This window comes from Adiantum capillus-veneris, chromosome 4 (assembly GCF_014529385.1).
Source record: "Adiantum capillus-veneris isolate H3 chromosome 4, ASM1452938v2, whole genome shotgun sequence".
Lineage (NCBI taxonomy): Eukaryota > Viridiplantae > Streptophyta > Polypodiopsida > Polypodiales > Pteridaceae > Adiantum > Adiantum capillus-veneris.
This window is the reverse complement of record NC_140934.1, coordinates 77848401-77869004: the sequence shown is the minus strand read 5'-3', so window position 1 is coordinate 77869004 and position 20604 is coordinate 77848401. Positions and strand designations below refer to the sequence as shown.

Genomic DNA, 20604 nt, shown 5'->3' with positions numbered 1-20604 from the left:
AACCGGTGTTTCAAGTGCGGCGAACAAGGGCATGCGTACCGCGCTTGTCCCCAAAAGAACAACCGCCAAGATCCTCCTAGAGCTTCCTTGGTTGAAATCCAAGAGGAGGAGACTCACCAAACTCACCACAAAGGATCTCCTCTATGCCATGCTTGGGGAAAGGTAAGAGAACATGATGCTTTTATTCTCTTTGACCCTGGTTCTACTCACAATTTTATATCTATGGAGTTAGCCACCAAGCTAGGCATACAATCCTACGAGATGGGAGATGTTCTACCCGCAGACAGTGCCTTCAAGGGGCAAGAAGCTTCAGTCACTCCCTTAATTGGGAAATTGAGGCTTCATGTCCAAGGCTATGTGGACAAAGAGGACTTCTTTATCTCTCCTCTCAAGCATGAGGATGTAATCCTAGGGGCACCATGGTTTGACCGCCTGGCTGCCGATGTTAAATTTCCTAAAAGGAGAATCTCCTTTAAGTTCAGGGAAAAAGACACGTATATAGATGCTAAGGAAATGGGTAACACCATCCCCATTGTACATACACCAGCTTTCAACAAGTCAATAAAGAGCTCTATTTCTGTGTACATAATTTTTGTTAAAGATTTTCAAAATGAACCTAATGCTTTAACAAAAGAAAATAAAAGCAACCAAAAGGAATTAGAGTTATCCAATTTTCTCAAGGGGTTTCAAGATGTTTTTATTGACGACATCCCTTGTGAGCTACCTCCTAAACGAGGTAATGATGACCATGCAATTGAACTTCTTCCAGGAAGTTCACCGCCTAATAAACCTCCTTATAGAGTTTCTCAAGCTCAACAAGAGGAGATTATGCGGCAAGTGCATGAGTTAGTTGAGAAGGGTATGGTTAGGCCAAGCTCATCTCCATTTTGCTCACCTGTGCTATTAGTGCAAAAGAAAGACGGCACATATCGTATGTGTGTCGACTATAGAGCACTAAATAGGATCACTATCAAGAATAGGTTTCCCGTTCCACGGGTAGAAGACCTATTTGATAAGCTACAAGGATCGACCTACTTCAGTAGGATTGACCTAAAAAGTGGCTATCATCAAATAAGGATAGTTGATCAAGACATTGTAAAGACCGCATTTCGTACTACATTTGGTCTTTACGAATACATTGTCATGCCTTTTGGCTTGACCAATGCACCAGCCACATTCAACCGCTTGATGGAGAAGCTGTTCAGGCCTCATCGAACCTTCACTGGAGTGTTCTTTGATGATATTATCATCTACTCTAATTCATTGGAGGAACACAAGCAACACCTCCAGGTAATATTTCAAGTTTTAAGAGAGAATAAACTTTACGTTAATCGAAAGAAAAGTGAATTTTTCTTACAAGAGATTCAGTATTTAGGTCACATTATCTCTCAAGATGGCATCCAAATGGATCCATCCAAGTTAGAGGTAATAAAAGGATGGCCTAAACCAAGGAATCTTCATGAACTAAGAAGCTTCATAGGTATGTGTGCATACTATAGACGCTTCATAGAAAATTTCTCACAAATTGCGGGACCATTACATGACCTAACAAAGAAAAGCGTTAGGTATACATGGTCTGCTAAGGAGAACAATGCTTTTCAAAAGCTTAAAGAAAAGCTTATCTCTCAACCTGTGCTTACACTACCGGATCTCTCAAAACCATTTGAGGTCCAATGTGATGCTTGTGGTGATTGCCTTGGAGCTGGTTTGCTCCAAGAAGGGCACGCCATAGGCTATGAGAGCCGAAGGCTCGACCCTGTTGAGCAAGCTGTAGGCATATACGAAACGGAACTCCTTGCAGTTCTACATGCCTTAGACTCATGGAAGCACTATTTATTGGGGACTCCTTTCATTCTGCGAACGGATCACCAAAGTCTTAAGTACTTCATGACGCAGACCAAGCTCTCCGACAAACAAATGAGGTGGGAAAATTTCCTTTCGCAATTTCATTTTCATATTGCTCACATTGCTGGCAAGCATAATCAAGTAGCCGATGCACTCTCAAGACGGCCGAGAGTGAATGCGGTTTCCATAGCAACTCACAATGATCTATCTTCAATGATAGATGAGTATGCTATTGATCCCGATTTTAGAGATGTGATTTCAGCCCTTACATTAGGGAAGAAAGAAGAACCATTTACTTTACAAGATGGTTATCTTCTCTATGGCAATAGACTATGCGTTACTAACTCCCTGCGTGAGAAAGTAATGTATGAATCTCATGCTCCCCCGTATGCGGGGCATAGAGGGATTCAGTCTACCTTAAAGGGAATTGAAACATATTTCTTTTGGCCTACCATGAAAGTGAACATACAAGAGTATGTTTCCAAATGTGTGGTATGTCAAAAGACAAAATTTGATAGAGGGAAGCAACCTGGATTGCTTCAACCCTTGCCAATCCCTAATTCACCATGGGAGAGCATATCCATGGATTTTATCTTTGGATTGCTTAAGTCTATCCATGGGAATACGGGAATATGGACGACAGTAGACAGGTTCAGTAAACAAGCTCATTTTATACCTGTCAAAAAGACTATCAAAGCCCATCAAATGGCAACCCTCTTCATTTCACAAATTTTTAAATACCATGGCTTGCCAATGTCCATAGTGTCGGATAGAGATCCTAGAATGACCAGTAATTTCTGGAAGGGTCTCTTTGAGAATTTAGGAACAAGGCTAAACTTCTCTTCGGCCTATCATCCACAAACTGATGGCCAAAGTGAAATAGCTAACCTAACCATTCTCGATCTACTAAAAGCCTATGTAACGGAAGTAGATCAAAGATCCCAATGGGAGAAGTACTTACCCTTAGTGGAGTATGCTTACAATAACACTGTACATACTTCCACAGGAAAAGCACCTTTCAAGGTAATTGAGGGAAGATAAAAAAGTCCCTTGCTACTTAAGGTACATGGGAAGATCTTCGCTGCAGATGAGTATAGCCGAGACCTACAAGAATCTTTTCAAAAGATTAAGGATGCTATCTCTATCTCACAGTAAAGGCAAAAGGCTGCTGCTGACAAGCACAGAAGAGCCCAAGCCTTTAAAGAAAACGATTGGGTCTTGTTAAAGTTTCCCAAGGCTCGATTGAGGCACACGATGGGCAAGAATCCTACGGGCCACCAAAAGTACTATGCTAAACTAGCAAAAAGGTACTATGGTCCCTTTCATATTCTTAGGCCAATCAATGAGATGGCCTATCAACTCAAGTTGCCCAATCATTGGCTCATACACAATGCTTTCCATGTGAGCCTATTAAAGCCTTACAAAGGAGAGCCACCTCAAGAACCAACTATTGAAGACCCACCGGAGATCGAGGACCAAGAGGAGGTGCTACAGCCCGAGTCCATTCTCCGACATGAAGACAAGGTACTAAGAGGTGGTAAGACTATCTGACGATATCTTATTAAGTTTAAGAATTATCCTTTTGAAGATGCTAGATGGATGCAAGGCATACAATTAAAGGATAACCTAAACCTTGTCAATGCTTACAATGCTTCCCAAGAGTAAGCAAATGTACAAAATGTTAAAAATGAACAAAGTTTTTGTCTTATAAGACTCTCTTTTTCTTTATTTGTGCACAAAAGTAAAGTAGTATGCATGCTTAGATCAAGTTTGTGGAGACGACGTCTCCCAAACACCAAGTAGAGCTTGTCACTCTACTATGGAAGACTGATAGGACTGATGTGCAAACATGCTTGCGGCAGCCTTAGGCTCTCAAGAGCCAAATGGACTAGTCATCCATTATGGAATGATGTCGTAGGGTAACATAGGGATCCTCTACCCACTAAGAAAAGGACTCATGAATATGCTTTATCTTCTCTACACCATAGTCGAGGACGACTATGATTTCAAGAGAGAGGTAATGTCATAATAATCAATATCTAATTCTCCTAAATGATTTTCTCATATTAAACTGATCATTTAATGTGGGGAGGTACCAGGGGAGAAAAAGCTAGAATATTGGTTAAGCTAGCAGACCGGCCACAATAGGGATCCAAAGGAGGGAAAATAGGGATCAAAATGGGGGGCCATCTGCAAAAGAGCCATGTGCAGCAATGGGCTAAAAAGACCCTAAGGTTCAGCCCATTAAGACTTCCAAAATGCTAAGGTTCCAAAATTCAAAGGTTGTGTCCAAAGGTCAACCCTAGGGAAAATTGGATGCTTAGTGTGTGTACAAAAGTCTTCTTCAAAGCCTACAAAGGAGGGGGCGAGCCCATTTAGTAGGGGATGAGAGAGAAAGCCACACACACACACACACATAGGCTCCCTTTACACAAAGGGAATTAGGGACACATGTCAGCTCCCTAGGCCAGATGCCCACAAGGTGTGCCCAATTCCTATTGGAAGACCCTTGAAGTGGACCAATGAGAATTAAGCTAGAGTAAATCTAGTTTAATTAATTTAAAAACATTTAATAAAAGAAACCAATGAGAATTAAGTCTCCTAGAAGACTATTGGGCAGTCTCCCAAGGGGTCCAATGAGCATTCAGGAGCCCAATGGCTTGCCTGATTCCTATTGGCCAGGAGGCAAAGGGTTCCAATGAGAGTTTAGTTTAATTATTTAATTACCTAAAGCTCTCACAAAAGGGGAAAGGGGGACACATGTCAGAAGGCTATCACTTATGCTGCTTAACACCCATTGGCTTGACTTGGGGAGGTCCAATGAGGCAAAAGCCAGACCAATTTAGCAGGAAGGGATCGCCCAAGAGAGAGAGGGGGCTGATTTTTGCTTGGCATTGACACACACACACTCACACTTGACCATGTGTGAAGAAAGAATACTCTATCTCCTCCCAAGCTTTAATGGAGAGCTCATCACCTACTCCAAGCTTGTGAGATAGAAGCTTACATCAACACTCTCTTGGCATGTGGATGCAAATCCAACCAAGAGCCAAGCTTCAATGCATGCTCATCTTCTCTACCAAGCTAATTACTAAGCTAAGCTATGCTAATATGAGTGATTATGTGAGGAGATGCACATCTTTCTCGTAAGATACTCCTTCTTCCTCTCAATCTACTCTCATACCCTGCTAGCTCTCACCATCTTCGAAGGTGTGTGAGGTCTTGGGTCTGAGAACGGGGATAATTCAAGTTGTGCTTGATTAAGTGTTTTGCTTAGTGCATGAAGCTTCCATCTTCATTGCACTAGCTAGTCTTGAAGGAACACAAAGAATTGTATTGTACAATGTCTCTCTTGATGGGAGAAACCATAATACAAAGCCTTTTGGAGGGGGGACCGGCTCCATGCAAATCCGGTCCTCAACTGTTGTCAATAGCTTAATTTCTCTCTCTTTTGAAAGTATTGTTGATGCTATCTAACTAGGTGTTATGCTTTTTGTTGCTCTCTCCACCCAAGCACTCTTGTAATTCTCATTAGGAATCTATTCTAATGAAATGCCCACTATGTTCATGCTAATTTCCGCTACACATAAGTTATTAGGCCATTAAATGTTACACATTCTCCCCTCCTTCAACCCGCTAGGACCCCTCCCTCTTCTTGCTCGGCTCCTCCTGGCCGCAGCGTTCTGCAATCAACACCCACACGAGCTGCACCTCCTCCTGCAGAGCAAGAAGCTAGAAGATCGAGAAGTAGAAGAGCTCTACAGAGAAGCGATTTACACACACGAAGGTGAAGGCAGGTCGTTGCAACCATAGCCATGACCACAAAGAAGGGGGCAACTTCAACAGGCGACGAGCGACTATTGAAGTCAAGGCATCGCAAATGATACTTAAGGAGGCTCACTGAGTCCTGAGCAATGCCAACCCTGGTCTAGCGTTGCAAAAACAGGTAATAAGGTATATTGAAGCCACAAGCAACCCGTACTCTCCACATGGTGCGGCAACAATCTTCAAGAAGGGCTGCGTGTTGGGATTGAGGCAGAAAAGAGACGTGATGAGTCAGAGGACTCCTGATGGAGACTTTTCCTCGTTGTTTAGAAAGAGAACAAGAAAAAGTTGAGAGAGAAAGAGAGAGGGAGCACACACTCAACAGTGCTCGCAGCCCCACTACCACACTAGTGCTCCACTGTAATGGAATTTGCCTATTCAATTTGAGAGTAGCGAAATTTAATGAGAGTACTTTCAAGAAAGATTTTGTGAGCATAGTGGGTAGACATAATTGAAGATAGCAACATAATCATAGCAATTAGTTAACTTGGCATAGACAATACTTTTGCAAGAGAGAGAATTTAGAGAACATGACAACAGTTGAGGACCGGATTTATGTGGAGCCGGTCCCCCCTCCAATAGGCATTTGTATTATGATTTCTCCCATAAAGAGAGACTTGTTACAATACATTCTTTGTGTTCCTTGTGACCTAGGTGAAGCAATGAAGATGGAAAGCTTCATGCATCACCATCATAGCATAACCTAAACTTGAAGAAAGATTTAACTATACCAAGCCTCAGTCCCAAGACCTCAAACACCTTCGAAGGTGGAGAGAGCTAGAAGGGAATGAGGGTAGGGAAGAGGAAGAAGAAACATTTCATACAAGAAAGAGCTAGTTCCTCACTTATCATAACTCTTGTGCTAGCATACATAATAGCATAGTAATGAAGAAGAAATAGATGGCAAGCTCAAGCATTGAAGCATGGCTCTTGGATGGATTTGCACTCCATAGCCAAGAGTGTTGGTGTAGGCTCTCAACCTCTACTTGCTTGGAGAAGGAGAGGGAGCTCTTGCACTTTGCATAGTACACAATGAGAGTGTTTGTTTTTGTGTGTGTGTGTGTGTGTGTGTGTGTGGGTGAGTATACCCCCTAAGCAACCCCCTAGCTTGCATGGTCGACCCCCCCTTGTAGCTCATGATGAAAGCTCATTGGACCCCTCCAGGCCTAGCCAATCACAAGCAAGAGCCATTACAAGCAACAGGGGTAGCCTTGGGACAAGTGTCCCCCTTTCCCCTTTGAGAGAGAGGACTTGATAAATGCAAAATCAATTAATTAAATATCCTTTATTATCATTGGACCCCTTGGGTGGCCAACCAATAGGCTTCAGGCACAGCATGAGGGCAACATGAAGAGGAACTTGACAAGTGTCCTTGCTGCCTCTTCAAACTGGGCTTCCCATGTGTGTGTGTGTGTGTTCTCTCTCATCCCCCCCCCTTGTAGGCTCGCCCCCCTCCTTGTAGGGATCTTTTTGACTTTGGATGAGCAAGCCCCTTAATCATCAAGCATGACAAAGCACTTGAAGTAGGGGGTGTTCCCATAAGCATCTCAGGCAAGCTTCTCAAGGCACCTCAAGCACCTTAATCATGCAGCAAATCAAGCACCTCAAGCATGGAGCCAGTCAAGCACCTCAAGCAGAACAAGCACCTCGAGCTTGGGCCGGGTTCCCACCTCAAGCTCAGCCCTAGCTTACCTAAGGTCAAAGGACTTTTACACACATTATTGGAGGTCTTCAATGAAGTTAACCCTAAGGTCTTATGCTCCATTGGATAGCCTTGCTCTTTGATAGACCATCTCTCATTTGGGCCCCTTTACTATTGGCCTCGTGTTGAGATAGATCTATAAGCACATATCTATATCTTAACACTTGTTCCCGTTTATTCTCCCACATTAAGCGATCAATTTAATATGAGAAAATCATTTGGGTTGGTTAGATATTAGATTTTATGACATCCACTACCAAATTACCAAGAGAGTGAATTAAAGAAGTCCAAGGCAACCCAAAATCTTTAATATTTCAAAACTCAAGACATGTCATTATTAGAGTTACACACTCTTCATTTAAATGAGTACCCACTATCTTAATTCAACCAATCAACATTTTTGGCTTAGCAAAAAATGCTTAAAAATACAACTCAATTATTTTTTCTATTTTGGTCAGCAAAAAGACATTGCATCACTATAGTCTTTGCCCTTTGGGCAGACCAAAAACACCTAGTTTTCAATGAAATGCACACGCGTGCCCGATTTGGGCCTTTGGCTGTCTGAACGCCCGTCTAAGTTCAAATTCGGGGGGTTACTCGCCGCCAAATTTTTGTTTGCCGTCGGCTCCACGCCCTCAACTGTCCGGGGTCTTCAATGGCCCCAGCCATGAGATCAACGCCGTGCCATTTAGTCATCAGGCACGGGCACCCAAACACGCACGACTGCCTTGTCGACGTTCCTTAAAAAGAAAGTTTCTGTGTACGAGTCTCCAAGATCGCCACAACTGTGATACAGAAGAGATGGGGTTGGTCGTCTCTTGCTTGACATCCTGCTGCGCGTCGTGTGCTTGTGAAGCATGCCGCTCTGTGGCCGGCGGCATCAGCCGTCGTTCTGCTCGGATCGCCTACTGTGGCCTCTTTGCCCTTTCTTTGGTCATCGCCCTCATTTTCAGAGAACTTGCTGCACCTTTGTTGGAGAAAGTTCCATGTAAGTCATTAACCCTCTGGTAACACTCTTAGCCCCTCAATGTTCCGGTTTCTGTTTTGCCTTAACCTACAGCATTGAATCATCAAATTGCGGTTTTCCATTTTGACTGTATGTCACCTGTATCAGACTCTGTTTACAGTCAATCTGGCAGAATAGCACTTGCAGATTTACTCCTTATGTAGCAATAATTGCCAGATTAGCCCTGCCATATGCTTGATGATGGCCCACACTACTGACAAATGTTGATGCTGCTAAGCATAGCGCATCCAAAAGGGCTTAAGTTCCTGTGTTACAAAGTGGTGTATGCAAAGTGCTGGACTGGTTATCCTAGGTTCTTCTTAGTGTACATATGCTCCATACTCAAATGGGGTCTTCTAATTGGCCTATATGGGTTGAATGAAGGCGCTTTTATCTGATGATCTCAACTTCTTTCTTTATAGGTTTGACCTTGGACCAAAAGCCCTTGAAAGGTTAATGTGGATGGTATCTTGGAACCACATGCGAAGGAGTGTAGTTTATGGTTATGGTTGTTGTGGAGATGCTCATCTTTACTATTTTGAGGATGGTACATATAATATATGCAGGTAGGACATTGAGGAGATGACGCTTATGTGTTCTGAGTTGCAGGAAACGCTCTCTAAAGGCGTGGAAACGCCATTTTTGTGTTTCCGGGTAGGATACATGCTTCCTTGCCTCTTGAAACATATGGAGTCGTAGTAGAAGATGTAGTTAATTAAAAAAATTGAAACTTACGCTAAGTGGGGTTCACTTTTTTTAAAAAGAAGGCCTCTTATCTAAATTCTGTAACACTGCATAACCAATGATAAAAAATGTGCTGTGCATAACAAATAGAGAGCAAACACATTCTCTTGTAACATACAGGTTTTTTTGCAAGATTTTCATCCTAACATGGTTAGGAAGAACCATAGCTTTCATTAAGACTATGCCCATGAGTTCTTGATATGGCTATGATGTATTTCTTGATATATTTATCAATACATCTTGGATCTTTGTACGTTTCTCTACCTTCACTTGGATACATCGTTGTTTCAAAGCTGTTTTGTGCAAGTCAATGTTTCTAGCTTGGAAACGTTTCGTGCAACTTAGTATGTGCTCCTTGAGCTATGTTAAATTAGGCATCCTATGAGCAAAATGTGGAAGGTATCCCTATGCTTGTTGGATGTTCGCATCGATTGGCCAAACATTAATTGCTGTATTGATAACACCTGCATGGATGGCAAGGAGTCCCATTGGTTTATGCAAAGCTATCAAATATAACATCACGTCCGAAATACTTCCAAGATAATGAACTTTGAAACACATCTTGTCCATAATCTGACCAACACCAATAGATTGGTGTGACTCATCCATAGTGTTTTAGATACGTCCGATTGGTTCCTTGCCAGATGCATATGCCTTGAACTCCGACCCACGGGTTCAAACACCGATTACTTGAACTCCAACACAAGGGTCCAAATTAATTATATGAAGCACTTCTTGCCCCTCTCTGCTACTCATAAGCTTGTCTTTGATTGAAGCTAGTGGCGGCAATTGCCCTATGACTAGAAATCTACTCTCACCGTTATCTTTGTTCAACTTCCCTTTGTCTTTGTCTCTTTGTGAGTTCTTGCTTTTGTCTGCTTCAAACTCCCGAGCCAAACAAAGCGTCATGTCACATTTTATAATAACTGTCGTCGGACCTCGTGGGTACCGAGGCAGCTAACTGAGTATTGGTACTGCTGTCCTTGTCTACCTTGCCTTTGCCTTTGTCCTCTAGCAAACTCGTCCACTTGCTTTTGGCTACACAATCTCGAGCCAAACAAAACAATGGTTTCCTTAAGAACTTCGCCTATGCATAGGCTGCTAACTCACCAATGCCATACCTCAATGCAAGACTCGATTCGACTGGAATGGATGATGTAGCCGCAAAAACTCTTCAAAATGAAGCAACTTTGGGGCTGATTTGATGCATCTTTTTAAATCTGGCTCAATGTGGGTTGCAAATGGCCACCATGATGAAGATGTGGGGGTGATTTGCACACCCGATGTGAGAGGCTGAATGCTGGCTGCACAACGCAGATCTGAGACGCCAAAACAAAGCAGATCTCGTGCTCAATGCAATACTCAATTCTTTGTGGATGAGGGGCTGAATGACAACAATAGAGGCTTTCCTTCAAGGGCTAATGAATGATGGTTGATTAGCTTTCCATAGCCAATAGTTGGATTTGGTCGTCGATGTCGCTAGACCTCGAGCAAAGGGGGGCCATGTTGCTTCTACAAGGTCTACAAATCTAGCTTCCTTCTCTTACTCCAATGGGTGGCCGCACGATCCAAGCCGCGTTGCCAAAACAAGGCTTCTCCAAAAAATTGGCCTCTTAATGTAACAAATTGTTGACGTGTCAAAGCCTACAGAAAGGAGCCAACTTGCAGATGTCGGCCAAGGGACCTAAACCCTAAAAAGAAAAAGTAACACAAAAAGAAGTCCTACCAACTTATGGGGACCCTGTCCGATGGGGCCCAAGTGAGATAAAGATTAAAATAAAGCAGGACCCGTAGTTGATGACGTGGCAGTTTTTGAAAATTGCACTGACATGATGACGTGGCGGGTTGTACGGATTTTCGTGATTTACGTTGGCAGCTTTTTGGCTTTGCTTTTGGACCAAATGATTTTGAGTTTGAAGGCTTTTTACTGTAAACTGCTTTTGGGGCCTAGGGCCTTCAAATATGAGGTTAGGGCTCATTCTCTGGCATGCTTCCTGGAGAAGGTGCAGAGTCTGGAGTACCGGCTTGTACTGTGTTGATGCAATATAAAGAAATACTGAAGGGGCTGCCAAGTTTGGGGCCAATACTCTCTGGGGTGGAATTCTACTACTCCGTGTCGAGTGTCGTCTCTCTCTTTCAGTTCAGTTGTTAATGAAGTGCTAAAAGTCTATTCAGTCTGTTCTTTTCTATTGGCACGTGGTGCCCGTCTTGTGACAGCGGTATCAAAGCATCAGGCGTGTGCTTTTCTGAAAGCATACCGGTCCTACAAAAGAGCAGACAGAGCTATTGGAATTTTATTTGAGGTATCCAACCCGGACCTATTAGCCACTCCCACCCTTACTTCATCGCGCATTTGGCGAGCTCCCGTCTGCACCACTCATGTCTTACAGGGCATAAGCCATTAAGATCACTTGCAAGAGAAGGATCCAAGATTTGTTTCGAGCTGTTGTTTTTTTCTCATATACAGTACCATGCAGATGTCTATAGCTAGCAACCCGCACACTTCCAAGGACTTGGCAAGCTTTCAAGAATTTTTTTTGCCTGAAGTTATATGGTTTTTGACATTTTCCTTCAAAGTGCAACTTCTGGCAGAGTCGGGTATCTTGAAATGCTTGCCATGGAAACCCTAGAAAATATATCTTGAAATTTCACGACATCTCTCAATAGATGTCTCTTCACGATCAAACGACCTTGGAGGTCCAGTGCGATTGCTATCTTGGGACTACCATCGCCACCAAAGAAACACTGTTTGTCCAAGAGTTGATGGACCATGTTGTGCTCGGCTACGACCCTATGGAATGAACCTAACCCTAATTTTTAGATGCAGGTTTCAAGATGGAAAATTAGTCGACTTTTCGAGCTTGACTGATGTGAGATTGCTTTTTAAGTTTGAGTTCTGTTTGAACTTGTTTGGTGAGCCTGTTTGGAATTTGTTTGAAATGGATGGTATTTGTTTTGAACCTGTTTTGGTGCCGATTTGAATTGTTTGACTCTGGTTTGATACCGGTTTCAATGATTGGTGATTTTACTCTCGGGTGGAGAAGTGAGAAATATTGTTTTGGTTTGAACCTCGGAACGACGCAGGCCGATGCCTGGGGAGCGTTTCGTTGTATGTTTGAAAACCTCCGAACGACGTAGGTCGATGCCTGGGGAGCGTTTGGTTGTATGCTTGTAAAATAATTATTATTGTGACTCCCGGCCCGGACCTGTATGGTTGTGTGGGAGGAGTATTAAGAAGTCTGAGCAGTGGTTACTCTCAGCATCTCCAAACGACGCATGCTGCGGTCTGGGGGGCGTTTGGTTGTAAAAGGCCTCTAATCTCCAGACCCGGACCTTTTTAGGTTATGGGGGTTGTGTGGGAGGAGTATTAAGAAGTCTGAGCAGTGGTTACTCTCAGCATCTCCAAACGACGCAGGCTGCGGTCTGGGGGGCGTTTGGTTGTAAAAGGCCTCTAATCTCCAGACCCGGACCTTTTTAGGTTATGGGGGAGGAGTGATGAGGGAGTCGTTGAATATCTCCCGCCTCGGACCTTGTTAGGTTATGCGGGAGGAGTGTTCATCGGTGACTTTATGTTTCTATGTCTTGTAACATGCATATGTGAGCATTTGTGTTGCATTGTGATGTGCCAACTACTGAATATTCCTGATTGGATGAGATTGCTTGGGTTTGTAATTTTAGTGCATGAAGACACCCGTGGAAGATCAGTACGGTTTGGGTGTGGTGGCTAATTTTACTACGTTGGAATATTAAGAGTTCTGACTTGGACGAAAGGAGAAGCTAACTCCTTGATCAAAAACAGCCGAAAGAAGAAGCTAACTCCTTGATCAAAAGAGCCGAAAGGAGAAGCTAACTCCTTAACAAAAAGAGCAAACTGATTGTTCCTCGGAATGACTCGATTTTTTTTTTTTATTTTTAAAAAAAAGCTAACTTGAGTTGTTTTGTAGATATGCTGTGATTGTGGACAATTTGTCATGTGACACATCCCAACCCTATGTGTCTGTGGACAAGCTACAACATGATCAGGGTTCAATCAGTCCAGTCGGTCTAGATTTAGAAGTGATCTGACACTTTTGTGAGTCTATTCGTAGACCGTGCATGCCCAGTTACTTGGTATAGATGCATATCCTCTGGTTGCACACAGCATGATCATCAGTATTCCCTTCAGAATCCATTAGATTCCATCAGGGGAAATTTCCAGTGCATTTAGCCTATTTTTCCTATTTTTGACATTTTTCACTTATTATTTTTAAGTGACTTTCCAACAAAAGTAGGTAGGGCAATTTTGCTAAGTTAATACATAAGCAAACCCAAGTTAAGCACTTTCTGGCAGAAGAGGCAGCATGAGCTCCCCGCTCAACAGGCACCTTCTCAGCAAGAACCCATCAACCCTAGCGTTTTTGGACACCCTCAGCACCCCCCAGATCCCTGGCGTTTTCAGTTGCAGATCGCTAGCATTAGCAATACCAGCATCCTAGCGTTTTCCCTTGGCACCATCGCCAACATCTCGAGTTGCCTAGCGTTTTTGCTAGAACCACCCAGAGCTGCGTGCGTTTTGGATTTTCAGCATTCGGTGTACAAGGCAGCCCAGCGTTTTTGGTTTTCAGCCATTGTCGCATCAGATGGTCAGCGTTTTCAGCCCTATTGGATAGTAGCAGATTCAACCCTAGCTGGTTGCAGAAGATAGCCATTTTCAGCCCTCGAAAACGCAGCCAAAAGTCATTTTCAGCCACCAAAACAGCCCCGAAATTCAGCAGTTAGAAGACCACAGATTTCAGCCCTAAAGTCGTTGTCGTCATATCGGCATAGTCCCAAGTTGCATTAGTCCATTGCATCCGCATTGTACCACTTGTGCAATCAATAAGTAGACCACTCTCGCCGACGAGAGTGGGGCCTTCGGAGGAGGGTTTTACAACGTCTCTGGTGTCGTATCTCTCTTCTCTCTCTATCTCTCAGTCTCATACACTTGCACACACAGTGTCCATTCACTTTGTTTGTGATCATAGCATTCTCTCATTAAGAACGGAAGGCTCTTCCTTCCATAAGAACAAAAGGAACCTTGAGCACAGTTCGGAGCACTCATCTTGAGCAAAGCGCAAACAATCATTCCGCTGTACCTAACACGATTACTCTCTTTCAAGAAGGGGAGATGTAACAAATTGCTGACTTGTCAAAGCCTAAAGAATGGAGCCAACTTGCAGATGTCGGCCAAGGGACCTAAACCCTAAGAAGAACAAGTAACAAAAGAAGAAGTCCTACCAACTTATGGGGACCCCGTCTGATGGGGCCCCAAGTGACATAAAGATTAAAATAAAGCAGGACCCGCAGCTGATGACGTGGCAGTTTTTGAAAATTGCACTAGCATGATGACGTGGCAGGCTGTACGGATTTTCGCGTTTTGCGTTGGCTGATGATGTGGCAGGCTGTACGGATTTCCGTGATTTACATTGGTAGCTTTTAGGCTTTGCTTTTGGACCAGATGCTTTTGAGTTTGAAGGCTTTTTACTGTAAATTGCTTTTGGGGCCTAGGGCCTTTAAATATGAGGTTAGGGGTGATTCTCTAGCATGCTTCCTGGAGAAGGTGCAAAGTCTGGAGTATTGGCTTGTACTGTGTTGATGCAATATAAAGAAATACCGAAAGGGGCGCCAAGGTTTGGGGCCAATACTCTCTGGGGTGGAATTCCCCACTCTGTGTCGCATGTCGTCTCTCTCTTTCAGCTATAGTTGTTAATGAAGTGCTAAAAGTCTGTTCAGTCTGTTCTTTTCTATTGGCACGTGGTGCCCGTCTTGTGACACTTAAGGCTTCTCCTTCCAAGTCGTTTGTCAAAAAACTCTCCCAAAAAATGAAGGCTTCTCCTTCCAAGTCGTTTGTCAAAAAACTCTCCCAAAAAATGAAGTCTGTTCAGTTTGTTCTTTTCTATTGGCACGTGGTGCCCGTCTTGTGACACTTAAGGCTTCTCCTTCCAAGTCGTTTGTCAAAAAACTCTCCCAAAAAAAAAAGGAGTCTAAGATCCCACCGTGCAAAGCTATCCAAGACAATGCCAACAAGGCACTCTGTGCTGCCCAAAAGTCTTAAGAGTTACACCATCGTTGCTTCGCCATTTTGTACGGCTAGTGATTGTCTTGGGTTGGCCACCCATCGCACATCAATTAGGTTGCATGGGCGGACACTTTAGCACGCGTCCGGTCGGTCATTTTCTAAGCTTGGCTGGTTGCGCACATTTTTAGCCATTTTGGGGCTTTTATGTTTTTTGCACCAGTTATGTAACAGACTTGGACACTCCAAGTCGAGAATCTACCGCGACAACACCAAATAACCACTTCAAAGCAGTTCACAGTTCACAATTTATTCGACACTGGCCCGGCGGAGTTCCGTGCCTAGAGATATTGGCCCCAAAGATTAGCGCCCCTTTCGGTATTTCTTTTTGTATTAATCTGAGTTCAAAGTACAAGAGTACGGGCAGGCGCTCACACTCAGACTCTGCGTCCAGATGCTCTGAGTTGTGAGTGGCCTACCCACTTATTTATAAATTACAAGGGGTGCTAAAAGCAGAGCCCAAAAGTTGAAAATCAATAGCTTTCAAAATAAAGCAAAAGCTAGTTCTTTTTTTTTTCTCTCAAGCTCTCTCTCTCTTGAGCCTAAAAATAAAGCAAAAGAGTTCTCTCCCTCTCCCATCTCTTGCGTAGAATAAAAAGCAAGGTCAAAAGTTGCCAAAAAAAGCAAAAACTGTCGTAGCTTGTTGCTTCCGCAAATTCCGTCGCAAAACGCGAGGGGCCGTACAGCAGCCACATGTGAGCCCTGCCACGTCAGCAGTGCTACCGTACAGCCAGCCGCGTCAGCATTCTGCCACATCAGCATTCTGGGACTGGGATTGTCCATGCTGGAGGTGTGTGGGTGTACACTGGCTGCCACGTCACCAATTTGTGACATATCCCCCTCTTGAAAGCATTGTAATCGCCCTCGATTACGCCTGCAAAACAGACAGAAGCCATAAACTGCCTTAGCAGACACTGATTGTTAGTACCTACACACTAGGAACACACATCTAGCACATGTACCAATCGACAGTCACATCACACGACATCACATGACATCACGTGACATCACTAGACATCACACAACATCACATGACATTCAACATTTATTCGGATTTTAGACCATGATTTATTGGCAATGCAGTTAGCAATCGCATCTAGATCCAATCGGGACCTCATAGATGCCCGATTGACTAACCCCTATTGCGACCATGCCTATGCGAGATCTTTTAGACCAAAATGTTGCAGTCATTTCGTCTATCAGTTCCTGCACTTGAAAACAAGTTAAGAACAAATCAGTTTCATATTCCGAAATTCCATTTCATAAAGTCATAGAGCAAAATACTGTGAGCTCTCAGTATCTCTGAAGCTCAAATAGGTATCAGTGACTCTAGTACTCTAAAATCAAGGCATCTGTCGACAAAGGAGCACAGTAACTCCCCTCTTGTGCATCCCAGTGCACCAGAGTTGCGACCAAGTTGAATTCCGGGTTCCATTTGGAATAGACTATGCTAAACCAAAAGCTTCAAGGTAAAGTTTCACAAACTGAAGAGTATCTGCTAGGTCCTCCTCCTCCATCCACTTCGCATCCAATGCATGATAGTTCTTGAATTTAACCAAGAACCGCCTTCTTACTTTACCCTTATTCTTTGTGTCCTTATGTGCAAACAATCGGCATGAGAGTGGAGAATATCATGGTGTTCTTTATCAAGTTCAGACATATTTGTCCTATCCTCATCACTCAACACTTTCACAAAGATCGAGTAAACAAACAGACTGGATTTCTTTGAAATGGCCGAAGCCGATACAATAGGGACAGACTCGCCCTTAAGTTTAATATCAAGTACAATGGTTCTGCCCTTCTCTGTGGTCAATGTCGCTTTTGTCACATGACACATCCAACCCTATGTGTCCGTGGACAAGCTACAGCATGATCAGGGTTCAGTCAGTCCAGTCAGTCTAGATTAGAAGTGATCTGGCCCTTTTGTGAGTCTATTCGTAGACCGTGCATGCCCAGTCACTTAGTGTAGATACATATCCTCTGGTTGCACAGAGCATGATCATCAGTATTCCCATCAGAATCCATCAGAATCAGTCAAGGGGATTTTTCAGTGCATTTAGCCTATTTTACCTATTTTTGGTATTTTTCACTTATTAATTTAAGTGACTTCCCAACAAAAGTAGGTAGGGCAATTTTGCTAAGTTTGTATATAAGCAAACTAGAGCTAGCACTATTTGGCAAAAGAGGCAATAAGAGCCAAGCTCAGCAGGCAACTTCTCACAAGAACCTTGGTGGACTTTCCCCTCAAGCAGCAGATTCCCTCACCTAGCGTTTTCTCCAAGCACCAGCCCTAGCGTTTTCTGACATCAGCTAGGCCTAGCGGTTCTTGATCCAGTATCATCGCCAAGAAACTTCCCAGCCTAGCGCTTTTGCTCTAGCCTTCACCGCAGGAACCCTCTCAACCTAGCGTTTTTGCAAGGCATCAGCTAGCGATTTTGGAACACAGCAGCTGGCGTTTTGACACCAGCAAGCTTGCGTTTTCAGCCTCAGCCAGCAGCAGATCAAGACCAGCCAGATACCCCTGAAGTGTAGCAGATTCAGCCCCGTAAAGACCATCAGTTTTCAGCCTTGAAGATCATCAGTTTTCAGCCCTAAACCTGTAGATTTTCAGCGACAAAGACCCATAGAAACAGCCCCCAGAATCAGTGTTTTTGGACTTGTAGCAGATTTCAGCCCATAGCTTTTTTGGACAGCAGTAGAAAGATTGCAAATTTCAGCCCTTAGGTCGACTTCGTCATCCCCGTCGTCATCGTCGACATAGCCTAGACTTGCATCAGTCACTTGCATTCATTTGTACCAGATTGTGCAATCATAAGTAGACCACTCTCGCCGACGAGAGTGGGGCCTTCGGAGGAGGGTTTTACAACGTCTTTGGTGTCGTATCTCTCTTCTCTCTATCTCTCAGTCTCATATACTTGCACGCACTGTGTCCATTCACTTTGTTTGTGATCATTGCACTCTCTCATTAAGAACGGAAGGCTCTCCCTTCCATAAGAACAAAAGGAACCTTGAGCACAGCTCGGAGCAGTCATCTTGAGCAAAGCGCAAACAATCATTCCGTTGCACCTTACATTGGTATTAGAGCTTTGGTAGGGTCGGTGTCACAAAAATACGGAAGAAAAAACTGATTGTTAAATGCAATTTATATACTCAAGAGACTTTGGAGAGAGAGAGAAAGCTTGACACATCATTGGGGACCAGAAGATGGGCTGGTCCCCCCCCATAAAGAGAATATCTTTATTACTAAGGGAGAATTTTTACAAGCACACGAACGGGGCAAAAGCCCGTCCTCTATTCTTTCTTGTCCTTTTTCTTATTCTGACAGAGAGAGTAGCAGAACTGCTCTCTAACTACTGAGAGGGTCTTTCCTCTTCTGTGAGATTTTGGGAAGCTCTCGTAGGCGAGAGTCTACCTTCCACAAAACTCATCGGAAGCTCTCAAAAGCGAGAGTCTATCTTTCGCTAGCTGTGTCTCTTCGGACATAATCATTCTTGCAGTCAACCCACGAAAGAAACATGCAAACGCACGCACACACGCTTGCTTTAATTTTCTGCACATAACCAGAAATTGTAACGTGTTCCAATGCCGAAATGGAGGTCCTTTTCGCGGCAGAAATGCTCCAAACTTTGTGTATGTGTAGAGTAGGTAGAGAGGAGTAAGATTCCATTAAGGCTTTGCTGAAATTCACCCTAATACAGGTGATTAGGGGCTGAAAACAGAGAATTTCAGCAGCTAGTCGAGAGAGAAAGAGAGTTTTCTACTACTGTACGCGATGAAACTTCTCCCACAACTGCCTACAACCACGAGAGGCCTTGTTCTAGGTGATGGGTGCTCAGAGGCTCCACATACACCACAAGGTGCTGCTCTCAAGCTTCAATGGAGAGCTTCACTGCGTAGAGGACGCTCAACTTAGGGGGGGGTAGTGCACTGCCAACCTGGCAAGAGGGGGAGGGGCTGCTCTCATATAGCAAGCCAAGAGAGGAGGCGCTAGCATGAAGAGAGAGAGAGAGAGAGAGAGAGAGAGAGAGAGAGAGAGAGAGAGAGAGAGAGAGAGAGAGAGAGAGAGAGAGATTGCATGGGTAAGTGTGCCAAGTGGCACACTTACTTAATAATTTAAAAACCATTCAACTTTTGACTTTAAAAGTCCTATGCTAATTAATGAAATGTGCAAATAAGTGCACAACTGCACACATAGATGCAACCAATGAAAATGTTAGCTGCTCCCCAGCGCAATGCCGTACTAGCACTGCTCTGGCATTATCTGTTCGCACTTGTCCGGCCATTTGGTCCAGCATAGACAATTTAAAATAATTTAATTGACTTATCCTAAGGCCGTAAAATAATTCAGGCCTTAGGATTACTGTTGTTCTAAGGACCCCATCTCATTCCTGTGCTTGCACTAACGCGCGTAATTTTTCTGAACCTGAAATCTGAGGCTACTATCTACCCCTTCATTGAAGACCCGATATCCCAATCACTAGGGCTCCATGGTATTTTCTGCTAGGGTCTCCCTGAGGTGCTCTGGCCCAAACTTGGGCACGCTTGAGGCCCCAGAAACTGCTAGATCTATTCTGATGTACACACAACTAATTAGATAATTCTTTTCTTGTAAATACATTAATTATTTACAAAGTCTGACATAGTTACATCCCTCTTGGTTTTAAACAGTTGACCTCAACTGTGCAAGATGTCTGGGTAGTCCTTGAGATCGGACTCAGTCATCCATTTTGCATGTAAAGGGATGTAATTCTTGAACTTGACTAAATACTTTCAATGTAGGCTCGCCGACTTTAGTTGTTTCTCAGAGTGGTGTATTATCTGTTCAGGTTGAAGGATTTCCCCAGTCTCTTCGACTTTTGGAGGATCTTCTTGTACTGGCGCCACTAGAGGAGGTCCAATATATGGTCGGAGGAGACTTACATGAAAAGCATTATGGATGCACTAGTGAGAAGGCAAATCCAATCTAAAAGTCACGTCATTGACTTTATCTGTAATTTTGAAAGGGCCGTAAAATCTATGGGAAAGTTTGACAACTTTCCCTTTTCTGACCCGCTTTTTCAATCTAGCTTTCTCAAAGCGAAGCAGGACATATTGTCCTTTTTCAAGATTTAGATTCCTTCTAAGCTTGTTTGCTTTTCTCTTCTGTTGCTCTTGAGTACGTAGAATCGCTTGCTTTACTTGTTGATAGGCAATATCAATATTGCGCACAAATTCACCTGCAGCGAAGATGTTTTTTTTGGTAACCATAATAAGAAGTAAGAGTGGCTTCTTATAAATAATTTCGAAGGGAGCTTTACCAGTTGAGGAATGTATGGCATTATTATACACAAACTCAACTATCAGTAAGTACTGTTCCCATTCGGATTGTCGTTCTGAAACATAGCACTT

The 20604-nt window shown here is 43.5% G+C and overlaps 1 protein-coding gene across 1 annotated transcript in view; it reads left to right on the top strand.

Moving 5' to 3' along the window:
* Positions 1–8069: 8069 nt before the first annotated feature.
* The window catches only part of LOC147459456 (uncharacterized), a 39679-nt gene continuing 27144 nt past the window's right edge, over positions 8070–20604 (top strand). Inside the window, exon 1 of the mRNA XM_086510727.1 lies at positions 8070–8360. Coding sequence (XP_086366853.1) covers positions 8174–8360 — 187 coding nt within the window. The 5' untranslated portion in view covers positions 8070–8173. The remainder of the gene's footprint in view (positions 8361–20604) is intronic.